We start from the raw sequence: 23,144 nt of genomic DNA on the forward strand, positions 1-23,144 counted from the left end.
TGTTTTATACCGTGAACGAAAGCTATTTTCGTTTTACAAAAGAACAATGATCTCGACGTCGCAAAATTCTACCAAAGCAGCGGTCGTGCCATGACAGGTGGCAAACTTCCATTTCAAAATGAGGCCGAAGGCCGAAGGCTGTCCGTCGACTCGGCCCAGCCGAGCCGCCCGCCCGAGATAAAAATGCGGCCCCAGAAGAAGAAATCGACGAGTCGAGAAGAGCCGACGAAGCACGAGGGGTAAGGGAAAAAAAAATGCTGCAGGTGGAGGATGCGCTGGCGGCCGTGCTGTCCGCCGCCGCGGGCCGGCGCGCCGCCGCCTCCGCCTCAGCCGCCGTGCCGCTGCTCGACGCGCTCGGCCTCGTCCTCGCGGAGGACGTCCGCGCGCCCGACCCGCTCCCCCCCTTCCGCGCCTCCGTCAAGGTAAAGCCAGCCGGTCAGCCAGTCAACCCCCAACTCTCCTATCTCCTACACCGTGACGGTGGGTAATACGAGAGACCCCTTCTCCTGCTGCAGGATGGGTACGCGGTCGTGGCCTCGGACGGGCCAGGGGAGTACGCCGTCATCGCGGAGGCGAGGGCCGGCGACGACGCGCTCGGCGTGGTCGTGACCCCCGGCACGGTCGCGTACGTCACGACCGGAGGTATGCGGCGGCGGTGATGACTTGCTACTACTCTCTCTCTCCCTTTGCTGCTTTGCTTAGCGTGCGTGCGATTTTTGGCTGAGCTGAACCGGCTGTGGTTGTTTGTTGTATTGGGCAGGGCCGATACCTGACGGCGCAGATGCCGTCGTGCAGGTGGAGGACACCGAGCAGGTCGCCGCCCCGCCGGATGGGACCAAGAGGGTTAGGATTTCGGTGCGGGTAGCCGAGGGGCACGACATACGCAATGTGGTGAGCAGATTTTTGGTGCTTCTGTTGCTTGCTTGCTTGTTTTTCCAGTTCAATGTGATCTCTCCCTTTGTGTCTGATGGAGGGTAACCATGGGCTGTGAGTTGTGAGGCTATGGATTTCGTAATTGATGGATAGCTTGGTCCATGCTCTTCTGCTGCCATGTCAGGCTGTTAGCTGCAACTAAAGCCAGCTTACTGTTTTATTCGATTAACTGTTCCATCTCTTGTTTTGGGAACAGGGCGCAACATTCTTGTTTGTGACTTGAAGTTAGATTAGTTTTGTACAGATGTACTGTATCAATTGTCACTAGTCCACTACTGTTCCTACAGAACACTCAGTGCTATAAAAACATTAATGAAGAATGTTGGATGCACAATTGGCCATCATGTAGTAACAAGACTTTGTGCTTTCTGTATAAAGATGGACCACAATAACGTGTGGTGATGTTTTTTAGCAATCAGTGTGTTAGTCATTTAATTACCTAATTTTCAGGGGTGTGACATAGAGAAAGATTTAGTAGTGCTGAAGTCTGGTGAGCACCTAGGTCCTGCAGAAATTGGGCTACTTGCAACCGTGGGAGTAACTGCTGTCAAGGTGAATAATAGTCTTCTGGTTATTGTTGCTGAGTATGCTAGAGTAAAATGTATAATGCAGCATTCATAGTTTGCATGTGCAGGCATACCGTCGACCAACAATTGCTGTGTTTTCTACAGGGGATGAGTTGGTGCAGCCAGACACTGCAACTCTCAGCCGTGGTCAGGTCATTCCTACTATTCCATAACTTATTGCATGCTTCAACTTTCTTGCGTTCTGCATTCACCAAAATTATGAAATCTCTGCTTGAAACTAAAATTTCAGATTCGTGACTCTAACCGGGCCATGCTACTTGCTGCTGCTATTCAGCATAAGTGTAAAGTGGTTGACTTGGGTATTGCGAAAGACACTGAAGTAAGCCTTAAGGAGCTAATGGATGCAGCTCTACGTTCCGATGCTGATATAATTCTTACTTCTGGTGGTGTTTCCATGGGTGATAGAGATCTTGTCAAACCTTGTTTGGCAAAGATGGGTAAAATTTACTTTGACAAGGTAAATTAGAAATGCTTCCATAGGTATTGTATAGCAAGGTGTTGTTAAGCAGCATGGACCACCATTAACATGGTATAGTTAGTTTTTTTTTCCTGTTTGCTGTTGGATAACCATTGAAACCAGTTATGTTCACAAAAGAAACCTTTTGAACTTGTGACCATTGTATTTTGTCATTTTTTCTGGTAATTTAATTTATTGTTGCATGTGGGCATGCAGATCCAAATGAAACCAGGAAAGCCGTTAACATTTGCTGAGATCAGCACGGACGACACAGCAAGGTCATCGAAAACAGCTCTTGCTTTTGGCTTGCCTGGAAACCCTGTAAGCTGTATGGTTTGCTTCAATCTCTTTGTTGTTCCTGCGATACGTCTTCTCTCTGGTTGGTCAAACCCTCATTTGCAAAGGTACTATCACATCCCTATGCGGCAGACATTACAAACCAATTAACATCATTCTTATGCTGATATTTGTTTTGCTGTTATTATTATTTTAATCTTATTTTCCACTGATAAGATTGTTTTCGTAGAGTTCATGTGCGTCTATCACATCCCTTAAGAGCAGACTCACATCGTCCAGAGTTCCATCGTGCAGTGATCAGATGGGTGCTTGATGATGGATCTGGTAGACCTGGGTAAGAGCTATATTTTAACATGAACCGCCTGATATTTTGTCACACTGTGTGACACTACATAACTAAATGTCTGTTGATTTTTTTGGCAGTTATGTTGCTGAGAGCACTGGCCAACAAGCTAGTAGCCGCCTCCTAAGTATGAAGTCTGCAAATGCCTTGCTGGAAGTACCAGCATCTGGACAGACATTAGCAGCCGGAGTATCTATCCAAGCTATAGTTATCGCGGATATAACCAGCCCTCCTTTGTATAAGCAACCTGCTGCCACCACTACCAGCCTTCTACCAACTCATTTTGTTTCTTCTGCAAAAAGCATGTCCACAGATGTCTCCCAGGTTGCGGCCTCTCAGAATGCTGAAGTTAAAGTAGCAATTCTGACTGTTAGCGATACTGTATCTTCCGGAGCAGGCCCCGATAGGAGGTATTTTTTAAAATGCAACACCCTTTTATTTACAGTCGTAAGTCATATTGCTTGTGACTTGGTTCCTGCTTCCTAAAACAAATTGGAAAGAATATATCTGTATGGTACTTCAAAAAAAATCATGCATCCTGATACACCTCTTTGCTTTGAGATGCAAAAGGGTCACTCATGATGCAAAATAAAAGAGTCAAATTACTGTTTATTCTTCACATAAGATGGTGATGCATTGCAGTATGGACTCCACATTGCACAAAGTTATTATCCTTTTCTAGGCTTTAAAATAGTGCATTAAGCATGAATTTTATTTCTAGCTTCTGTTTGTGAATCACACTTTCATGAAAAGTAACTTGTATCGTTGTTGTTTCTTCTCTCTTTAATCATCCATCTGCAGTGGCCCAAGAGCTGTATCTGTAGTGAACTCTTCATCAGAGAAATTAGGGGGAGCAGTTGTTGTTGCTACTGCTGTAGTTCCAGATGAAGTGGACCAAATTAAGGACGTTCTGGTAAAGTGGAGTGATGTTGACCGTGTCAACCTCATCTTGACCTTAGGTGAGATTTTTTATTAGGAGAAATCTCTTAAATGAAATGATCTCAAATTTCAAGGTATTCTACTGCATAGCCCTTGTTTCCTACTCACACGAGCTCCTCCTCTTGGTGAATGTACATGAAGGCGGCACTGGCTTCACACCTAGAGATGTCACACCAGAGGCAACAAAATGTGTGATAGAGAAAGAAGCACCTGGCCTTGCGTTTGTTATGATTCAGGAGAGTTTGAAGGTGACATCAACTTTTATTACATCTTAGGTTTTCATTGCAACTGATTATTTAGAGAGATCACAGCTGACCCTGTAGGTCTCACAAGTACAATTTTCCTCAATAGTAGTATCTATTTAGTGTCTTAAACTTGGCAGGATTCAGATTCTTTTGATCTGCATTGACGGTGCTTGCATTGTTCTGTTTGCTACAGGTGACACCATTTGCAATGCTATCCCGGGCTGCATCTGGGATAAGAGGATCGACACTTGTACAGACTGCAACCCAATAATGCTTCGTAGTTGCACACTTATAGATTCTGAATGGCTAACAAGGGTTCTCTTCTCAGATAATCAACATGCCCGGCAACCCAAATGCTGTCGCAGAGTGCATGGAGGCTCTTCTCCCAGCGCTGAAGCATGCCATCAAGCAGCTGAAGGGTGACAAGAGGGAGAAGAACCCCCGCCATGTCCCTCATGCCGATGCCGCGCCCGTGGACCAGTGGGAGCGAAGTTTTAAAGCCGCATCCTCTGGCGGTGGATGCTCGTGTGACCCCTAATCGACGGTTCGACACAGATCCATACACCTGGGAAATCTGTATGATAAGAATTTGATCTTGTGGGACCAAACAACTACTTCCTTTGTGATCCTGTTCTGTCAGCTTGGACTGCTTGAGGCTCAAGCCTCAAAGATGACGGCCTTTTGTTTGCTCGACGTGCCATGTTTCATACTCCTTTTTGCACTAGGCCTCATTTCACATTGTGACAGTTGTCGCTTTTTTGTAATTACACCGAGCTTGATATTGAATAAATTACCTAGTAATAGTGATAACTGCACTCAAAATTACATACGTGCACTACACAATACATAAAGTGGCAGGGCTCAATTTGTAAACTGGGAAAGTGCATGTTTTGCCGAGGTACACAAGGCTGCACTTCATATATTTCGCAAGTTGTTTAAACTCCGCTCATGTTGTATCTGAGGCAATCTGTTGGATAGATGTGCTGTGTTGCGCATATGGGCTATGAAAATGCACTCAGATTGATCAGTGGATGCATGCAGCGTGATGTTCGTGAATATCTTCTCCAACGACTGATTGTATCAATCATTCGGTTCTCACTAGAATTACGACGGTGGAAGTACTGCACAATTTTCGGGGCTATAGTTGAGATAGCTAATCTCGCTTTACCAGTATCAAACGTGGAGCAGAACAACCATCCAACCACTGACACATTTACAGTTACCCACACAGCAATTAAGGACAGCCTAAAAGATCTACTCTGAACCATATTACTTGTCACAGATTTAGTACAATAGGGATCAGAAGGATGATATACCACTGTAATTCTAGTGACTATCAATATCTGATACAAATCAGTCATTGGCAGAGATATTCACGAGCATCACGATGCATGCACCTACTGATCTGACTGACTGCCTTTCTCTAGTGCATTTGAGGACAACACAGCTCATCTATCCAACAGACGGATGCAGATTCAGTGAAGTACTGACTTTGGCGGGTGACATGTGGGCCAACGTGCCGTGGGACCCACTTGTCAGCCATCCAAAGTCACCTGCAGTTACGTCACTGAATCCTTCTCACCAACAGACTGCCTCAAATACAACAGGAGTGAAGCAAACAACTAACATAGCTACAATATCATGATTGTATGCCCATCTCTGTTCTTAAGTGATCCAGAAGGAATACATAGGCTGAACAATACAGATTACATGGTAGCATGTCTGTGGAGCATGGATAAAATTAAAATAAACTAAATTAGAAACCGGGGCTTAGATAATTTAAAGACAATACATGGAATAGATAAATGGGAAGCTACCACTACAAATTATGAAGTCCATTGCTTGTACAAAAGATTACATATCCTATATTGGCAGACGCCATATTTTCTGCTGGACTCCATGCCTTGTCCTCTGAACCGGGTCCATCAGAATGATCCTCGTCTTGTTTGCAGAAAGCTACATCCAGCGTCTTCTTCTGTGTGCGTCTTCGAGCCTTGGAAGGTCATTCTTCAATGAGAGGACAAGTGGCAAGAACCCAGGCATCCCCAGTTGGGAAAAACAAACTGCTAGCTTCCTCTATCTCCTTTTAACCGGAGTTCTGGATCTGGATCGCTTCTTCCTGGATAAGTAAAAAAAGAGTTTAAATTGAGCACTCTTGCTATACAGGTAGTGTGGCACACAGGGCTCCAGATTTAAGATGATCCCTGCCAAGGTCTAGGGATGGAAGCACTGATGAAATACCAACCCTGCCACGACACCACGACAAAATACAATCCTATAAATTCACAACTTACAGACTTCTTGGAGGCTTAGAGTGTGTTTGGTTGATGACCAAAACCAACCCTACCAATGTTTTGGCCATGACAAAAGTTTTGGCTCATGTTTGGATGGTTGCCAAAATGTTGACAAGCCAATGACCCATGACCAATTCTAGTTCATTTTTCCTGCCAACATTGGCCAAATCTTGGCAACCAAAAACATTACTCAAAATATTGGCTAGCCAAATTTTTGTTAAGGTAAGCTTGGGCTAAAACCAAACACACCCTTAAACTGTAGTTTGTGCTTGAGTGCTTGTTCCACAAAATTTTATAGGAATCTCTTCAATTTCTCAAGTTGGCATGACAGCACGAAATCATGGAAAAACTACGGAAATCTATATTTTAACCAAAATGTATCTTATAAAATGTAAACTAATTTTTTCTTGAGACATGTGGTCTCAAGACACCTAAAGCTTCACCCTAGTATCCTGAATTTTTCTTTTAAAATGTCTCCTTTTTTGGTGGGTGTTGCTGCACAGTGCACTAACCAATTTCCCAGAAATCAGCTACAACGAGAGGGAAAACATTACACCTTGAATCTATAAATTGCTGAAAATTCACTTCAACTATCACCTGGAACAATGTAATGACAGAGAAAGAACTAATTAATCGCTTACCTCTCGGCAGATGAATAAGGTGAATGCCTGCGATGAGAATGCTTGCTATGTGGAGACCGCGAAACTCGTCTAGAGATAAAACATAATACTAAATGGGTAAGTGCAAGGATAAGAGATCTATGAACCTGATGTTTCTTCACTCAGAAGATACCTGCTCAGTGCTTATTCATCAAATTGAAAAGGCACAGAAGTAAAAAATTCCTATATTATTCAGTAAACTTACCACGATGGATCTGAGAAAGCAGTGCTTTTGAGGCACTGCTGCCAAAAAACATAAAATATGCTGCAATACAGTTCTACTAAACATATCCAGAAATACCATTGCTGTTTCACAGCCTTAACATGAAAGATTCTGGTTATTCATGACAAAAAGTTAGCAAAGTGTTCAGCAACTTACCGGGGGAGTGTCCGCTAAGATTAGCCTAACTATCGATGCCAACCTTACAATATAGTATCTCTGAACTCGTTGGAGCTAACTAGAAATTTCTAAAATCATTAATCCGTAGTATAGAAGGGACACATATTGATTACCTGTTCCTAGATCTTGGAGGTGAGGGAGACATGCTATCTTTACGTGAATGAGTCTTTCTGCAGTAGAATGGAGCAAAGGACTAATCAATATAAACGCATGAACTGATACAGGCTAAACATTCTATGGATAAGAATCACAGTACCTCTTTTTAACATGATCCGAAGGCTCATCACTTGAAACACTACGTCGAACATGTGAAGAGCTCTCCTTCCTAGTGTGACTTCTCCCACTTGGTGATCGTGATCTTCTGCTGCTATGACTAGCTGAGCTCTTCATAATTTGCCTTGATCTATCGTCATTCCCATCTTTCCGTTTGTCTCTTCTATCAGCGCTATCCCTCTTTCTCTCTCTCGCATCTTCTGGAAAGTCCTTCCGATCTCCTTTGGCATTGTTCCTTTCATCCAGTCCATGTTTTGCATACCTGCCAGAACCTTTTTCCTCCTTGATACCCTTTTTATCAATATTTCCATGCATGCTATGGTTGTCACCATCATTATACTTTTCAGTTATAGAAGACTCAAGGTCTTTTCTATGGACAAGCTTTGCATCTTTTACAAGGTCTTCCTCATGGATGCTCCTTGCCAAATGCCTGTGAGTACTCTCTGCATTATTATTATTATTATTTTCAGCATGATTGGTGGAAGAGGCCTTTCCATTTTGGCAATCTACGTCTGCGTGCCCATGTGCCTTTTCATTTATCGGCTGGATAGAAGTTTTGGCTTCTAAAGGAAATTCTCCATTCTGTGTGTCATCAATATGTAGCTCTCTTTCAGATTCTGCATTTGCCTTTCTTTGAGATCCCTCGACATTGGATTTTTTATCGTCTCCTGATGAAACACTTTGGATTGCAGCACTTTCACTATGATTCATGTGTCGTTCACCATCAATGCTTTTCTCACCTAAAAATGTGATTATTCATCTTGGTCAATAATTCTTCATTTATAGAAACTCAATAAATTGTGGGAAACCATGTCAGTTGAGTGTATTTTCAAGAATTTCGTTTCATCAGGATGTGCTGCACCAGCTTTAAATTCAGATGGTAAATTTGAAAATTAAAATCTTACCTTCATCGTCATCTGAATCATCTGAATCATAACTAGCAAGACCGAGAAGAGCACCTTTAGGGGAACTTAACCCAGTACCATCTAGATGATCAATAGAACTAATGTTGGCTGGCTTGGCAGACACAACAACTTTAGCTGTGGACTTGGCTTTTGGCTCTCCCAGATCACGCTCCTTTAAGCTAGAGACCCTAGTGGAATCATTGGCTGCAACACAGAGGCAATACTCAGAATTACAGTATTACCAATTTATTTTAAAATTTTAGTATAAGCCACTCACGTTCAGTTGATGAATCGTCTTCATTCAAAACTTTGGTTGCGATCTCGTCAAAAAGATCATCAGTGACCTGGAAATGAAAATAATAATAATAAGTAAGAAAATGGCAGGATCTTTGTGTTCCTTCGAAGTAAAAAAGCTTTGCTAAACCCAGTTTTTTTTTAAAAAAAACTACAGACCTTTAAGAGAACTTCAGTTAACACGCGCTTAATTTCCTTGTTGATTGCTGCCATCCGGGCTTCTTCGATTTCATCCTGCAAATGATTCAAGTCCAGTACATTGATTCCAAATGAGAGCCATGATGACATCCAGATTGAATATGGAAAGGGTAGAAGGAGGATCCAAGCCAGCACATTGCTCAATTATGTTTTCTGTTTATCCCCTTATTAAACTACTGAGAAAGTCAGCTTCCTTTTAAAATTGATGCTGCTCCAAGCACAACAGCTTTTCAGCAAATAGCATATGGGCCCGATGTTTCAATTGGATTCAAGCGAAGCGAACATGTGTACAGATGAAAAAAAATACACTACTTTGAAAACTATAGGTTTATAAATGGATATTTTCCTGTGGACAACAGAGAAATTGTTTAATTTCTCAAAGCCAGGCATTAGCCTTCAGTCACTCTAACATGTCATGATTAACCTACACTGTAACTTACAGAAGTTGATCCAAAAAACGTTTTGGATCAAAAGTCACCCACGGCACTATTTTAGCTTTGAACTTAACTTGGAGATGTTACTAACTAGTCTTGAAAAGATGATTGAAAATATATTATGGCTGATTGTTGCATGCAAGTGAATCATATTAGGGCAGATTAATAGTGTAATACTGTAATAGGAACTGAACTAATGATTAACAATAAAACAACTAAGAGCACCTCATCAGCGTCATCATCCTCAGTTAATTTAGCTGGACCAATGCTTCTACTGTCAGTTTGGTCAGCTCTCTTTACTAGTTCTGCGGCATCTTCAGATTCCATGGAATTGAAATTTGTCGAGTGTTGCACTGAAGCACTCACTGGAGTGGATTTTTTCTTTAGAAGTTCTTCTCGAAGCCAGTTAGGTACTGGAGGCTGGTACAGAATCAATCACAAGAATCAGTTGAAGTTTACAGCTGTAACAATTAGGAAGAGCAAAGCAATGGGGGGATACAAGGAAAACCTACTTTCTTTGACCGTTCTGCAACATTGAAAAGAGTGCTTGCATCTGTAGGGAATGCTTCAGTTACACTACCAAAACCAAATGCTGCAGGTGGAACATAGTTTGAACCAGCGACTGCTCCAAACAGTGGAGCAGCATGTACAGATGGATCCATCTATAACAGAATAAGTATCCCTGTATCAGTGATGCCGATGCATGACATTATAACAAGTAATGAAATACTGATATATAAACCTGTGGTGGTACTGGAGCTCGAGGGAAATATCCAACTGCAGATGGGCCCCATGATTGAGTCGATGCTACTGTGTCATGTTCGGACACTCCTGTTGGAACAGTAGAATTGATATTTACTGCTTGATGTACTGCCATATCAGGTTTCCTGCTATTGAATTCCAAAGGTTGGTCACTGGGATCAACCATCATCCTGAAGGACTGTCCACCATGCCCAGGCATACTAGGAGTCCCTCGAGGAAATCCATCTTGAACTGCTGAGGCAGCTGGAGCTGTCTGAGCTTGTTGTGAGCTTGGATATTGAAGCATAGCATCCCCATTAACTGCTATTAGATAGCATAGTCAAAATCTACCGGTATCAAACTTTGTTCAACACATCAGATACACGTCATCATCAACCATCCAACCACTAACAGATAAATAGTGACCCACCCAATAATTACAGGTTTCAGCATGAAGGTTTATAAGAGAAATAAATATCCTATCTCCTCAAAGTGAAAAGGAACGATCGATCAAATACATTGATTTACTATCCGGTTGCAAGGAATTAAGGACAAGCTAGAAAACCTTCATGATATACCACTGTAATTCTAATAACTATCAAATACTTGAAGCAATTACAGTCACTGGTAAAGAAATTCATGTGCATCATGGTGCATGCAACCACTAATCTCTCTTGACATCTGCCTTTTTCTCATCCATGTAAGGTCAACACAACAGATATACCAACGCAATACAACAGAATGAAGTATATAAAACAACTAACGTAGCTAAAATAGCATAAGACAGATTGCATGCATTATACCCTCTTTGTTCTAAAATAAAAGATGAGTTAGACTTTTCAGTCTTTCTGCAATGGAATCTGATACATATCCATCAGGGATACACCTAATTACGATTCAGGCTACACAGGGAAATTAAATTGCCAAGCAAGGCATACCTGGAGCAGAAGAATAATTATAAGATACCTCCTGCTCATATGTGGATGGAAATGAACTGAAACTCTTCGGTGGTGGCGCCATTGGACCTCTATCTGCAATATCATCTTCAGCTCCATTCTGAAACTTGCATATTTATGTGTAACATATATTGAGTGAAGAGCAACAAGACATGTTACCTAGCAAATAATTTGTTTCCCTCGATTGACCTGTCATTTGAAACGGCAACTGGTCGCTATTTGATTGAGGAATTGGTGGGTGTAAAGGTTCTGCAGGCACACCAGCTGAATGCTGATACTGATCATGGTAACCACCATAATGGTGAACTTCTGTTCTATTTGTGGGCATGACATGCTGCTGAATCTGGTGGTTCTGTGTACCAGATTTAGCAGCTGCCCACTCCTTCGCCTTTGTAGCCCAATCATCTTCATTGGCAAGCCCTTCGAGTTGATTTTTTTAGAAACTTAATCATCATACCCAACTAGCCATTTCTAATTGTAGGTAATATTTCTGCTCTAAGGAGTCTTTCTAAATATGAATATACTACTCCCTCAGTTCCATAATTCTTGTCTCAAATTTGCCCAGAAATGGATGTATCTATTCCTAAAAAGTGTCTAGATACATGTAAGATTTCGACGAGAATTATGGAACAGAGGGAGTATATTATATTAAACTGAAATCCCATTGTAAATTGATAAACTAAGAAGGCAATGCATTTGCTAAATCAGAAACCAAGAATCATAACACGATCTGGCAAGGACTGATTGTGCACAGAAGCATGAGTCAAAGAACCTAAGCAAGGGAAAAGCAGGCACATGCATATAGTAATAGACTAAAGAAAAAGAGCTTAATCAACCAAATAACAGTGATCCACAGAAAATTTAAACAAATGCAGTCACAAAATTACTTCCAAACATGAAATGCACGCAGAGTTCACAATTTTTTTGGGCAAAGAGTTAGGTGTGTTTTTATGCAAATGCTGCGTGCTGCGTCAGAACACCCACACATAACGTGATGTTCCATATCGACATCAACACAAGCCATGGAACTCCCATTTTCCACCTTCTCACCACATTCTTTACCTGTAAATTATAAGTATATACTCCGTATAACATAGGCTTAGATGATATGACAAACCTGTGTATCCATCGTTTTGAGCCCATGAATGATTTGTCCATGCCTGCAAAATAAGCAAATGTCCAAGTGTCAGGTCAGAATACTTGATGTTCAATGGAAGAACAACTTAAACAAAAAGTTATAGATAAAAAATGCATCCGTCTGGCTTAAAAACTTCAGAACCAAAAAGGTATGCAGCCATTTGGCTTAAAACTTGGTGCCAGAACGAAACCTCCGACAAAATCAGGATGATTGAATCATAGAACTGCTGCAAAATATCCACTTGTACAAAGCGAAGGAGTCAAACTATATTGCTTTCCTCCAAGCGCAATTTCCCAAATAGTCCAGTATCAGGTAAAGCCCACAAGCTGCATCAATAGTGAGAAACTTGGCCGAAATAACGCCTCACAGATGGCCTATCAACAACTTAAAAAGCTACAGAACCACAAAACCACCCGCTACGTAACCCACTAACCCAACCTCATTCCCACCACGATACCTACACAGGACTTGCACCATCCACCAGCCTCCATAGACTGAATGGAATCACAAAACTACTACGGAGTTCCATGACGCGCTTCTCCTAAACCCTAGAACCAGCAACGGGCATACACTACGAATCCTTCCCCAGATCATCCATTGATAACCAAACATCTGTTCCAGAAACGGAAACTGCATAACGCAAAACATACCTGACCCGGAAGGGGCGGTGGGTAGCTCGGAGCCGGGGGCTGGGCCCCGGCGTGGTGAGGAGGCCAGGGGTTCCCTGGAGCGGGAGGCGGCGGCGGCTGCATCGGCGGGGGCTGGGGCTGGTACGTGTACTGCGGCAGAGGCTGTGGAGGACGGTGCTGGTGCTGGATGTCGGGGGGCGGCGGGTGGCCCCACTGGTGCTGCTGGGGAGGGTAGGGGTGGTTGGGGTGGGGAGCGTGGTACGGCGGCGCGGGCCCGGGGTACCAGCCGTTGGGGTTGGGGTGGGAGGGAGGAGGAAGGTGCTGCTGCTGCTGCTGCTGCGGCGTCGGCGGCGCGTCGCCGGAGCCGGCGAAGCGGCGGTACGCGTCCATGCAGGCGGAGGAGAGGAAGGGGACGGGACGCGAGAGACGAGCTGCGGAGCGTGGTCTGGTCCGATAGTTCTGGTCCAATTGGGGTGGTCGCGTTTAGTTGTGCCGTAAAGAGACCCGATTGGCGCCGAAGGCCGAACTGGAGGAACACGGGCTGGGCTGGGTTGGCTGGGCCGGGCCGCTTGTCCGACTAGGCCATGGTTGCGAGATCAAACCAGCCAATTGCAGAAGTATGAAATCTGTTTTCCACCATGAAATAAGAAGCAATATCATCCTTTTTTTTATAAGAAATCTGACTTAGAACAAAGCTAGGACTTCATATATTTAGGAAGGGAGGTACTCCGTAGTAATCAACAGCCATCATTAGATCGAGTGATTCCTAAGCATGCACAAAAAACCATGCCCATTTGGGTCATGCCAGAGCTGCATTTCAGTTCACAACATTGAAGTAACATAAAACAATACAAAATCATGTGATTCTAAAGATTACTACAAAGCGAAACTATCCCAAGTCTCAGGGTTCAGTGCTTAACAGTTCCACAACACATAACACAGATACATGATTCATCATCGCAAGCCAGAACATCTTGAAATGCCAGCAGGACTTCTTTTAGGGATCGAAATGTCGATAAGTTATTTCTACAAGCAAAGTGCGAAATGCAATCACCACCTAAAACAAACACCGATAGCTGTCTTGATCCAGCCAACTTGGCACCAGGAAACGAAGGATGTCACTGGCCTTCACATTGGAGTCATGACCTGCTGGCTTCCATCTATAATAAGCAGTGATTCCCCAAGTAGCCTTTGTGCCTCCTCTCTCCTCCTGAAATTAGAAGCAAGAAAATACTTATTAGGGCTGTCAAAAATAGCGTAGTTTACAACACAGTCGGTACAGTTGGTTGTGTTATCCTGCCCATTAAAAGAAACTTGATTATCACAAGATTCCGTGTGGGCCTTATAAACCCAAACGGAGGTAGTACCATTTAAAATGTCTGTTTACAAATACAACGGTATCAGACAAAATAAAACATCATGCACTCTCTACAAGATCAATCAAAATCATTTGTTTCTAATATCAAACAAAATTATCAGTTCCATCTTCCGAACTATATTTAATCTTTCAAACTACAGCAGCAAGTTTAAGCTGGCCGTGCCTTTTGGTCTCAGCGCCTAGCTTATATTTATGTCAGATTTGCAATCAGTGATTCAGTGGTATGAGCAAAACAAGAAGCTAATATTGTAGAAGCCACATGAGAACTGCTGGTTAAGAATTGTGTGTTCGTAATTTGTGGATAGGATATCAGGATTAACAGTTTAACACAATCCATCTCTCCATTTGTCAATTGGCATGATGGTTGCCTCAGTGCATCCTGGAGCCAGTTAAGCACCAGCTAATGAAATCAAACTAATGATAATACCCTTGTATTCTGTAAGATGCATTTGACACACAACCTAGATTTCTACCCTTGTCTATAAATCGTCGATCATGTCCAATGGAACTATGGAAGATTAATAGTATGCTGATTTAGCAGTTCAGCCAAACTGAAGAAAGTTCAGTTACTTACTGTTTTATATCCTCAATTGCTTGCTTACGACGTTGTATTTGGCTCTCAAGCAAGTGAATCAATGTCGCTCTTGCCTAGAAGAAATTTAAGTTATCTTACTGAATTTCAGTAATAAGTTCACTACTTAAAATTAAATCACAGCTTATACCTGGTGTGGTCGTAGGGAATTAAGAAGATGATGCAAGTTCTTGAAAATGAGTGAGATATCTTCAACCCTGCGAGCATACTGAGATGGTCTCTCCACTAAAATATCTGCTAGCTCCAAGATATGGAGTTGAAGCTCTCTGTTGAGGGTCCTTAGCTCCTTCTTGAAGTCTGAAGGTTAATAAGTTTTACAAAGATTAAGCCCGTCAAATCAAAGCATATACTAAAAAGTTATTCTGCGCTCGAAGTAATCATTTCATCAAAATTGCAAGTGGATTTACAGAGGCAGCCCTAATCATTTAACAGCTAAGAATGTAACCGTTCGAAGTACATATAAATCTGCACAAAATCAAATACATGATGACAGGAATGACACGCACCAATATCGGGGCCCTTTGGATAAAGCTGGCGAACACCTTGATCCTCCAGACTCGGCAGCACCACATCCGTCTAGAGAGCCGACTCGCAAAGTCCAGAGTCAGCTTTGACACAAGAAATGACGCAACTGAAGAGAACAGAATGATAAGCAAAAACATACTGTGTAGGTAGCACCGAAGAGCTGGTATGCTCCATCGATTGGCGGCGGAGGTTCTGGCGCAGACGAGGGGTCCTTCTCGAAATCCTTGTATAGACGGTAAAACGGAGGAGGCGGAGGGTATGCCGACGATGTCGCCATTACCTTATGGCCTTACTCTGCGCACAAGGAACAGAGGCGAGGATCGGAGGAGCTAGGGTTACAATCTGAGTCGGAGAAATCAGGTGAGACGGCAGGACTGGGGACGAGATGAAGACAAACAGTAGGCAGGAGAAGTAGAAGTATACACGGATGCATACCTCGAGGAACAAAAGGGGGGCGGACTGCCGCCGGCGAGGCCGATCGGCGAGAGGGCGGAGACGAGACGAGGCCGATGCGGAAGGGTCGTTTGGGAGGGGTTGGAATGTGGGGAAGCTGGGGATGGGCCAGGATCCACATGGTTCGATCAGAACCGTCCACGCGCGATCGGGCGGAGCGCGAGCGGCGAGTCGCAGCTTTGTTCCTTTTCCATTTCCACCCTCGCTCAAAAATTTTAATTCGAAAAGAACCCCACATCTTCCGCTTCGTCAAGAAAGAAAGAAAAAGGGGGGAAGCAAAGCACAAACGTCCCCCGCCGTCGCAGAGTCGCAATAGCAGCAGCAGCAACAAACCCGAACCTCGCCGTAGATCTGCGGCCGCGCTAGGGTTTTTCGGCTAGGAGAGGGGCGGAGCCGGTCGAGAGGGAGCGAGGCAGAGGAAGAGGGAGATGGACGTGGTGAAGGCGGCACAGCTCTCGGGGCGGACGCTGGAGCGGGTGGTGGTGCACCCGCTGGTGCTGCTCAGCATCGTCGACCACTACAACCGCGTCGCCCGCGACACCCGGAAGCGCGTCGTCGGTGTGCTCCTCGGCACCTCCTCCCGCGGCACCGTCGACGTCACCAACTCCTACGCCGGTAACGAACCCTCGTCTCTGCCCACTAGGGTTTGCCGCCGTTCGGTTCCGCCCCGCCGGTTTCCGGGGGATCCGCGCTTGTGACTGGCCTAGGTTTCGCGGAATCGGCTGGGGCAGTAGATATTTTTGGATCTATTGGCGTGAATTGATGTGTCCTTTGCGTGATTGGATCTGTAAATCTCCTGCGGTGGTAGTTTGCTGAATTTTCTAGCTTCTCATTTCATGTGATTTTGCAGTGCCGTTCGAGGAGGATGACAAGGATCCGAGGATCTGGTTCCTTGACCATAATTACCATGAGTCTATGTTCTCCATGTTCAAGAGGATCAATGGTATGCTTCTTTTTTTTTTTGAAAGTGGATCAATGGTATGCTGTTTTAGAATTCATTGATATGCTGGACTTGACCTGTGCAGTTGTTTCTGTTGTACTGATTAGCTGTTTCAAATGCAGCCAAGGAGCATGTTGTTGGCTGGTACAGCACTGGTCCAAAACTAAAGGAGAACGACTTGGATGTTCACGCGTTGTTCAACAAGTATGATTCTCCGCCATAACCATATGTTCTGCAATAATTTAGAAGCTTTGTACTCTATTATAAACAATTATTGATTATTTGGTACTAATACTTCCATTTTTATACATATACTATCCAATTGTTAGTTTACTTTTCAGGTGGCTATTTGTCTTTATGTAGTGTTGTCATCCGTAACCTAGGTTTTTTCTGTTTAATGCCTCACATATAACTCTAAAATTAGCACGGACTAGCACCTGTGTGTTAAATTTACTCTGCTGCATTAGTCTCGAAGCTCCGAAACGTTGCATAGCTAATTCTTTTTTTCTTCCCCTTGAACTGATCTGCAACTAGCTAGCGAATGAAAATTTCTGATACACAATTGACACTCTTAGGTTTTAGTCTTATAGATAACAGTCAGCCTGGTGATGTTTACATTAGTCACGAAGCTCCCAAACATTGCATAGCTAATTCTTTTTTCTTCCCTTAAATTGATCTGCTACTAGCTTGCGAATGAAAATTTCTGATATACAATTGACACTCTTATGTGTAGTCTTATACTCCCTCCGTCCAACAAAAAATGTCTCAACTTTGACTAAATTTGAATGCATCTATACACCAAGTCACATCTAGATGCATCCAAATTTTGACAAACTTGAGACATCTTTTGTTGGACGGAGGGAGTAGATAACAGTCACCCTGGTGATGTTTACATTGAATTTGATCTGTTGCTGTCATTATTTTCACCGTGTACTCCATCAGTAGAACTGTCAGCTTGTTTAATGGAAAGGAATCATGAGTTTAAAGAGCTGGTTACACCCTTTCAATTTTCTCTGAACACAAAAGAACAGTGCTAAAATCTGTGGGCATGGTGTTAGTCTAGAAAGTGAAGTACCATCAGTTTTTCCCTCAAGACTATTTTCCTGGTGCTGGTCTCGGGATGTTTGTCTTGTATTCCCTTATGCACTTACTCTTCAAGCAGTTCATGTTAATTCTTGGTTCACATTGTGCAGCTATGTTCCTAATCCTGTCCTGGTGATTATTGATGTTCAACCGAAGGAATTGGGAATACCCACCAAAGCATACTATGCCGTGGAAGAGGTTAAAGAGGTAGGTTTATGATCTAAGAAGTTGGAGATTTATGCTTGCTTATCCAAATTCACTAATGTATAGGGTTTTTCTTTACAGAATGCTACTCAGAAAAGTCAAAAGGTGTTTGTCCATGTGCCGTCAGAAATTGCTGCCCATGAAGTTGAGGAAATCGGTAAGACTTATTCGCCTGAAATTGCATGAGAAAAGGGCATCATGTGTGCTCAGTAATAGAGGCAATTGTCCAGTCACACAGTCTTTCTGATGGCTAGTTTACTTTGAGCAAGAAATGTAATTATCCTTGGGAGGATTTTGAGTTCACTTCCGAATGTTAACTGGTGATTGCTTTATGCTCCCTTCAGGAGTTGAGCACCTTCTGAGGGACGTGAAAGACACAACAATAAGCACACTTGCAACCGAGGTAATGTTCATAAGAAGGGAGCGTACAGTTTGCTTATTGCTTTCTGTATACCATGCCCCTAATTTATCATTTGCCAATGAAGGTCAGCAGCAAGCTCGCAGCCTTGAAAGGACTTGATGCGAGGCTTAGGGAGATCCGGGGCTATCTAGATCTTGTAATTGAAGGGAAGCTCCCACTGAATCACGAGATTTTGTACCACTTGCAGGTTTGGCTTTCTCTTGCGATTTGTTATATGTTATGCTATTCACTTATCCTGGGGACTTGTATTCAGTCATTTGTCTTGCTTGTGTCTTGATAATCCCCTATACTTGGTCCCCGCCAAGAAGGTTCCCATGCCCCAGTAACCTTAGATGTTTGCAATGTACCTATATTCTTAAGGTTATCAGCATTAACTAACAGTAACGCTCTTTAGAGATGAGGGTTTTCATTAGGCTTTATATGTAAGTTGGCCAGTTGGTGAGAAATTGGATTATGCCACCATTCTTGGTACCCTGTGACACCAGCAGTTTTCACCAGATGTTTAAGCACATAGGATTCAGGAAGGGTGCTTCCATACATGGGTGGGAACATACTATTTCAGTGTTCAAATTATCTTTATATATGTTTGGTGTTGCTTCACCATCTCATTGTGAAGTAGAATTAGAAAGACATGATAATTGATGTGATATATGTATGTTCAACCATGTTGTAATGCTTGATGTTTTTGCCAGCAGCTAGAGTGCGCATTGTAACAATTTTAAATTCCGTCATAATTTATGTTAACGTAGCAATATTACATTTTTACTCGTGGAGTCAATGACCTATTTGTTTTGAAATTTTCTTACAGGATGTGTTTAATCTGCTTCCCAATCTCAACGTAAATGAGCTTATTAAAGCCTTTGCAGGTAATCACAAATGTTCTCATCAACAATGTTCTCATCAACTTGCAAGAACTGACCCTTTCGCCCCTTCCTTTTTCTGGGTTTTCTTACTGACGTGGATTTATTATTTGTCCTCTCTGCAGTGAAAACAAATGATATGATGCTGGTCATATACTTGTCCTCTCTTATCCGGAGCGTCATCGCACTCCACAACTTGATCAACAATAAAGTAAGCTGTTCTGTCTGCCAGTTAAAGCTATTTCCAATCAACGCATCCTTTTCTATATTGTTGTGCCTTCACTGATCACAGCTTCGAAGTTATTCCATTCTTTTTGTTTACTTCTGTGATAAGTATCGAAAATCTTGTATGCGATTGCAGATGCTAAACAAGGAGCACGAGAAGGCTGAGGATTCGAAGCCAGCAGCCATACCCACTGCTGCTGGAAGCTAAATGTCCTCCTTTGGCTCACATAGGGCTACCGAATCTTTGACCCAGTGCTGGGCAAAAAAGTGACATGTTAGCATGGTCGCATCTGTACCAAGTGTCTTGACCTTGAATTTACACTTTGATGTTTACTTCATGTATGATAAGGTCAATGACAATACCTTACATCCTGTGAGTTTTAGGTCTTTTTGAGCTTTAATCTAGATTTTATACTGTTTGCGTCATGTTTCGTGATGTGGATCGTCTTAGTAAATGTATGCTTCATGTGAAAACATTACTACAACATGGTTATGCTGTCTGGGCAGATGAACATTGAGTCCATTTTGTTAGTAAATTTTTTATTCAGTGGCTGGTACTGATGGAAAATCTAACTCTTGAGAGAAAGGACGTACTCGAAATTGTAGATGGCTCCTAGTAGTTTTATATCATTGTTGAGTTTTAGCTCGGAACTCCTATCATTGGGGTGGTAGTCACTCAAAATCCCAATTTTGGAAAATTGTCACATAACTGTAGTTTTTGGAGCAAGATGTATCACACAATCCCAAGCTAGTTTAACTTTAGACTGTTGGGAGGCTGGTTAGTGATGCAAGCTGGATCCCATGTATCCTGTCAAATTGACTTGCTAGTTCAATTTTTTTTGTTCAAAATTTGACTAGAAAATTCGGAGGTTAGCGTAGAAGCAGGTCATATGCGGGATAGTGTTTGCATCCCTGGTGCTGGTGATGCGAGTCACACCGGCGAATATATGCAAGCCTGGCGACCTTGGACCGTGTGATACATCTTGCCTAAAAATTATAGCTACTCTTCGAAACGAAAAACTACTACGGAGTACCCCATGGGGACGGAGGGAGTACCTTTTAACCTTCATTCAGACATAAACCCCTCTGCATGTCACCAGAAGCAGGAGGGCAAGCTAACCGACTGTGATTTTCAGTAATTTCGTGAGTCACCGAGAATGATGCAAAGGTGAAAGGCCGCGTGTAGCTTCCATCCGTCGGAGTTTAGTTCCAGTTCCAGCCTTTGAGTTCTACGGAGAAGTACTGTCAAATCCTAATTCGGATTAGAATTCACCGGAAATAACTTGAACTGAAACTCCTGCCGTGTCCTTTTGTTCCTCTCACAGCCGCGCGGATCCCCGTGCTGCCAACCCCGCGATTCCGTGCCCGCGCTCCTCCTACCGATCGGTGGACTCCGCGAACTCGTACCCTGATCTTCCGTTCGAAGTCTCAGATCGCCCATCGCCTAGTCGAATCCTAGCTCGCCTGCTCCACCACCATGGCCTTCTCCTCTTTCACATGGCCGTTCCGCCGCCGCAGCAGCGGCACCGGCGCCGCTGCAGGCCCAAGCAAACCCCCCGCAGCCGCCGGCAAGGGGAAGGAAAAGGAGGAGGAGGAGGAGGCGGAGGCGCACGGCGTGACGCCGCAGCTCCTCGACTTCCTCCGGACGCTCTCCCCGGACGCCTTCAAGTCATCCGCCCTCCAGCTCCAAGGCAGCCCTCCTCCCCCCCAATCTCTATTCCGCTCCCCCGCCCCTCTGCCCCCACTCGGCCCTTCTCGATTCCTGACGGCGATGTGCTGTTGTGTGTTGCAGGAGCCTCCGCGGAGGCGGCGGCGGCGGCCGAGCTCACGGACTGGCAGCAGCGGCACGCCGTCCTCGTGCTCGCCAAAGCCAAGGTAAGGTCTCCCTGCGGATCTCGTCTCTCGTGTGGTCACTTTTTCTCCGAAGAGGATGGTTCTGAACTGCAAGGCGTGCTCCGTGTATGCAGGAACTCGCCAAGATCCGGTACGATCTGTGCCCGCGCCACATGAAGGACAAGCAGTTCTGGAGGGTATACTTCCTGCTCGCCAAGAGCTACATCTTACCGTAAGCTCTAGTCTCATCAGCGTTCGTTCGTCTATGTGCAGAGCTTAATTAGCTTGGTTTTGACCCTCTACGACACCGTCAATGTGTGAAATTAGCCGCACGATTTGATGTGGGACAGAAAGTAACTTCAGAAATAGCATCTCACTTTCATTATGTAAATCTTCAGTTCGGAATTGTAGCCCTATCTTCAAAGTGAGTAGATTCCACACGAGTTATCTCTATTTTGCGTAGTAACATGTTGCTGTCCCTGTACGTCGACATTCAGCAAAAGGGATTTGCATCTGTAGAAATTATTTTTTTCAAATGGGCGTACTTGTATTTTGATACATTCAGGAAAGGAAAAAAGGTGGGGTCTCGATCTCTGAGATCGTCATGTAAATTGTTAGCTAAGGTCTTCTTTGAGCTGTAAGGCTTAGCCTAGAGATAACTATAACCACAATATCTCTAAAAGGAACCTAGTATTATGGAATGTTGTAGCCATGAAGGTGTGATTATTCATTGCCATCACTGCCCAAAAAGACTACATTGGTTGAAGTTTTAAATGTATAGATGCCTGAAAGAAGAATTAACTCATCTCGGTTTGTCTTGAAGATGTATTCATATAGTTCAAGATTTAAGACTGAAGTAATGAAACTACCTTGTACTGTTGTCTTGGCATGCAGCCATATTTCCAAAATTCACGCTAACATTACGGGAATCATGTACGATGGTGGACCAAAATTTATACAGTTGATCTTTTGCAACCTTGTATAAAATTTGCTATCAGCTACTCCTGAGTCTTGTCAACATCAATTGCGACCTTTGAACCAAACTAGATTGATATTTGATATGCAGTGGTCAGATAGGCTTCAGTTCTAGCGGCTCAAGTTCTATGATACTCTCATTCCTACCATGGATTATTGACAGCATTGACCATTTTAAAACATCTTCTGTTCTTATAGGTACGAGTTGCGTGCCATACAAAAGGAGAAGGTTAGAAGGATGGAGGCAGAAAACAGGAAGTCAAAAGATGTGATTACTGTCGAGGTGGAGATGCAAGAATCAAAATGCAGTAGAGAATCTCAAATGTTACCAGTTGATTCAGAATTTCAGGATTCATAGTTAATTTTGCTGATGGGATATTAGGTAAGCCTGGGAACAGTATCATATAAATGTCTAGTTTAATTCATAACTCATATTTTCAGTGCATTGACTCAGGCACAAAACTATTTTGCAGGAAGTTCCAGATGCATGTGCTGAGTGTTTATTGCGACTTTCTTGCTTGAGGGAGCTCTGACTAGTGTGCCATCGTGATGCCTGTATATGTAGTAACCAAATCTTGATATCTAAGAGTTGCTATGCAGAGCATGACATCTTCTAATAGTTTAACATAGCATATGTAGACTGAACTGACATGTAAGTGGAGGGGAACTTGGACATCTTGTCGTGAAATCCATAAACATTATGTATTCTTGTGCGGCCATACCGATTCTTTCCTTTTGTACGCCCAGTTTATTGTCACTGAAAATTCTGCTACACCAGTACATTTATTATGCATTTTGATTTGATTCTGTAGGGATTTTTAGTTATATTTACTCTCTTTTTAGGTATGCAAGGGCCTCCCAAGTGTCAATAGCAAAACTTAATCCTTGCTACATAACCAACACCCCAAATGTCAAAAGTTTCATCTGAAGCCA

The 23,144-nt window shown here is 43.3% G+C and overlaps 5 protein-coding genes across 7 annotated transcripts; 3 read left to right on the plus strand and 2 right to left on the minus strand.

Moving 5' to 3' along the window:
• Positions 1-213: 213 nt before the first annotated feature.
• Positions 214-4,723, plus strand: LOC100824656 (molybdopterin biosynthesis protein CNX1). The gene is made up of 13 exons (XM_003580696.4): positions 214-422; positions 516-642; positions 761-891; positions 1,384-1,485; positions 1,568-1,651; positions 1,750-1,977; positions 2,194-2,381; positions 2,504-2,608; positions 2,698-3,027; positions 3,419-3,576; positions 3,698-3,804; positions 3,995-4,051; positions 4,130-4,723. The coding sequence occupies exons 1-13, from the start codon at positions 255-257 to the stop codon at positions 4,337-4,339; spliced, it is 1,995 nt and encodes a 664-aa protein (XP_003580744.1). The 5' UTR covers positions 214-254; the 3' UTR covers positions 4,340-4,723.
• Positions 4,724-5,411: 688 nt separating this feature from the next.
• Positions 5,412-13,189, minus strand: LOC100824959 (eukaryotic translation initiation factor 4 gamma). 2 transcript variants are annotated; one of them, XM_010242258.3, is made up of 14 exons: positions 12,744-13,189; positions 12,073-12,115; positions 11,115-11,375; positions 10,938-11,030; positions 10,001-10,320; positions 9,771-9,920; positions 9,484-9,678; positions 8,786-8,860; positions 8,610-8,676; positions 8,333-8,536; positions 7,411-8,167; positions 7,268-7,324; positions 6,737-6,805; positions 5,412-5,920 (listed from the first exon to the last, which is right to left on the minus strand). In XM_010242258.3, the coding sequence occupies exons 1-14, from the start codon at positions 13,110-13,112 to the stop codon at positions 5,878-5,880; spliced, it is 2,703 nt and encodes a 900-aa protein (XP_010240560.1). In that variant the 5' UTR covers positions 13,113-13,189; the 3' UTR covers positions 5,412-5,877. The 2 variants fall into 2 exon arrangements, with proteins under 2 accessions (XP_010240560.1, XP_024311568.1); XM_024455800.1 differs by having other exon boundaries at positions 10,001-10,323.
• A 306-nt stretch (positions 13,190-13,495) lies between these two features.
• On the minus strand, positions 13,496-15,799 carry LOC100825260 (mediator of RNA polymerase II transcription subunit 7a). Of its 2 annotated transcripts, none has more exons than XM_014895785.2 (6): positions 15,653-15,799; positions 15,357-15,559; positions 15,199-15,268; positions 14,823-14,989; positions 14,675-14,748; positions 13,496-13,932 (listed from the first exon to the last, which is right to left on the minus strand). In XM_014895785.2, exons 2-6 carry the CDS (start codon positions 15,492-15,494, stop codon positions 13,851-13,853), a joined length of 531 nt encoding a protein of 176 aa, XP_014751271.1. In that variant the 5' UTR covers positions 15,495-15,559; positions 15,653-15,799; the 3' UTR covers positions 13,496-13,850. The 2 variants fall into 2 exon arrangements, with proteins under 2 accessions (XP_014751271.1, XP_003580745.1); XM_003580697.4 differs by having other exon boundaries at positions 15,357-15,511; positions 15,653-15,798.
• Positions 15,800-15,923: 124 nt separating this feature from the next.
• LOC100825567 (26S proteasome non-ATPase regulatory subunit 7 homolog A) lies at positions 15,924-19,971 on the plus strand. The gene is made up of 10 exons (XM_003580698.4): positions 15,924-16,285; positions 16,521-16,613; positions 16,733-16,814; positions 17,804-17,900; positions 17,979-18,054; positions 18,242-18,300; positions 18,383-18,505; positions 19,127-19,184; positions 19,304-19,389; positions 19,540-19,971. Exons 1-10 carry the CDS (start codon positions 16,099-16,101, stop codon positions 19,609-19,611), a joined length of 933 nt encoding a protein of 310 aa, XP_003580746.1. The 5' UTR covers positions 15,924-16,098; the 3' UTR covers positions 19,612-19,971.
• A 589-nt stretch (positions 19,972-20,560) lies between these two features.
• LOC100825882 lies at positions 20,561-23,018 on the plus strand. Its single transcript, XM_003580699.4, has 5 exons — positions 20,561-21,094; positions 21,196-21,278; positions 21,371-21,468; positions 22,410-22,593; positions 22,685-23,018. The coding sequence occupies exons 1-4, from the start codon at positions 20,881-20,883 to the stop codon at positions 22,567-22,569; spliced, it is 555 nt and encodes a 184-aa protein (XP_003580747.1). The 5' UTR covers positions 20,561-20,880; the 3' UTR covers positions 22,570-22,593; positions 22,685-23,018.
• The last annotated feature ends 126 nt before the right edge of the window (positions 23,019-23,144 follow it).

Source organism: Brachypodium distachyon, chromosome 5 (genome assembly GCF_000005505.3).
Source record: "Brachypodium distachyon strain Bd21 chromosome 5, Brachypodium_distachyon_v3.0, whole genome shotgun sequence".
Lineage (NCBI taxonomy): Eukaryota > Viridiplantae > Streptophyta > Magnoliopsida > Poales > Poaceae > Brachypodium > Brachypodium distachyon.

Coding starts and splice junctions, on each gene's coding strand:
- LOC100824656 (XM_003580696.4), top strand. CDS start 255: ATGCTGCAGGTGGAGGATGCGCTGGCGGCCGTGCTGTCCGCCGCCGCG. Junction 1,978..2,193: donor GTAAAATTTACTTTGACAAG/GTAAATTAGAAA, acceptor GTGGGCATGCAG/ATCCAAATGAAACCAGGAAA. Junction 2,382..2,503: donor TCAAACCCTCATTTGCAAAG/GTACTATCACAT, acceptor TTGTTTTCGTAG/AGTTCATGTGCGTCTATCAC.
- LOC100824959 (XM_024455800.1), bottom strand. CDS start 13,112: ATGGACGCGTACCGCCGCTTCGCCGGCTCCGGCGACGCGCCGCCGACG. Junction 11,031..11,114: donor GGAAACAAATTATTTGCTAG/GTAACATGTCTT, acceptor ATGATATTGCAG/ATAGAGGTCCAATGGCGCCA. Junction 6,806..7,267: donor CCTCCAAGATCTAGGAACAG/GTAATCAATATG, acceptor TTTTATCTCTAG/ACGAGTTTCGCGGTCTCCAC.
- LOC100825260 (XM_014895785.2), bottom strand. CDS start 15,494: ATGGCGACATCGTCGGCATACCCTCCGCCTCCTCCGTTTTACCGTCTA. Junction 14,749..14,822: donor ATTCCCTACGACCACACCAG/GTATAAGCTGTG, acceptor AATTTCTTCTAG/GCAAGAGCGACATTGATTCA. Junction 13,933..14,674: donor GCAATTGAGGATATAAAACA/GTAAGTAACTGA, acceptor TTCTAATTTCAG/GAGGAGAGAGGAGGCACAAA.
- LOC100825567 (XM_003580698.4), top strand. CDS start 16,099: ATGGACGTGGTGAAGGCGGCACAGCTCTCGGGGCGGACGCTGGAGCGG. Junction 16,614..16,732: donor CATGTTCAAGAGGATCAATG/GTATGCTTCTTT, acceptor TTTCAAATGCAG/CCAAGGAGCATGTTGTTGGC. Junction 18,055..18,241: donor CCATGAAGTTGAGGAAATCG/GTAAGACTTATT, acceptor TGCTCCCTTCAG/GAGTTGAGCACCTTCTGAGG.
- LOC100825882 (XM_003580699.4), top strand. CDS start 20,881: ATGGCCTTCTCCTCTTTCACATGGCCGTTCCGCCGCCGCAGCAGCGGC. Junction 21,279..21,370: donor TCGTGCTCGCCAAAGCCAAG/GTAAGGTCTCCC, acceptor CCGTGTATGCAG/GAACTCGCCAAGATCCGGTA. Junction 21,469..22,409: donor GCCAAGAGCTACATCTTACC/GTAAGCTCTAGT, acceptor CTGTTCTTATAG/GTACGAGTTGCGTGCCATAC.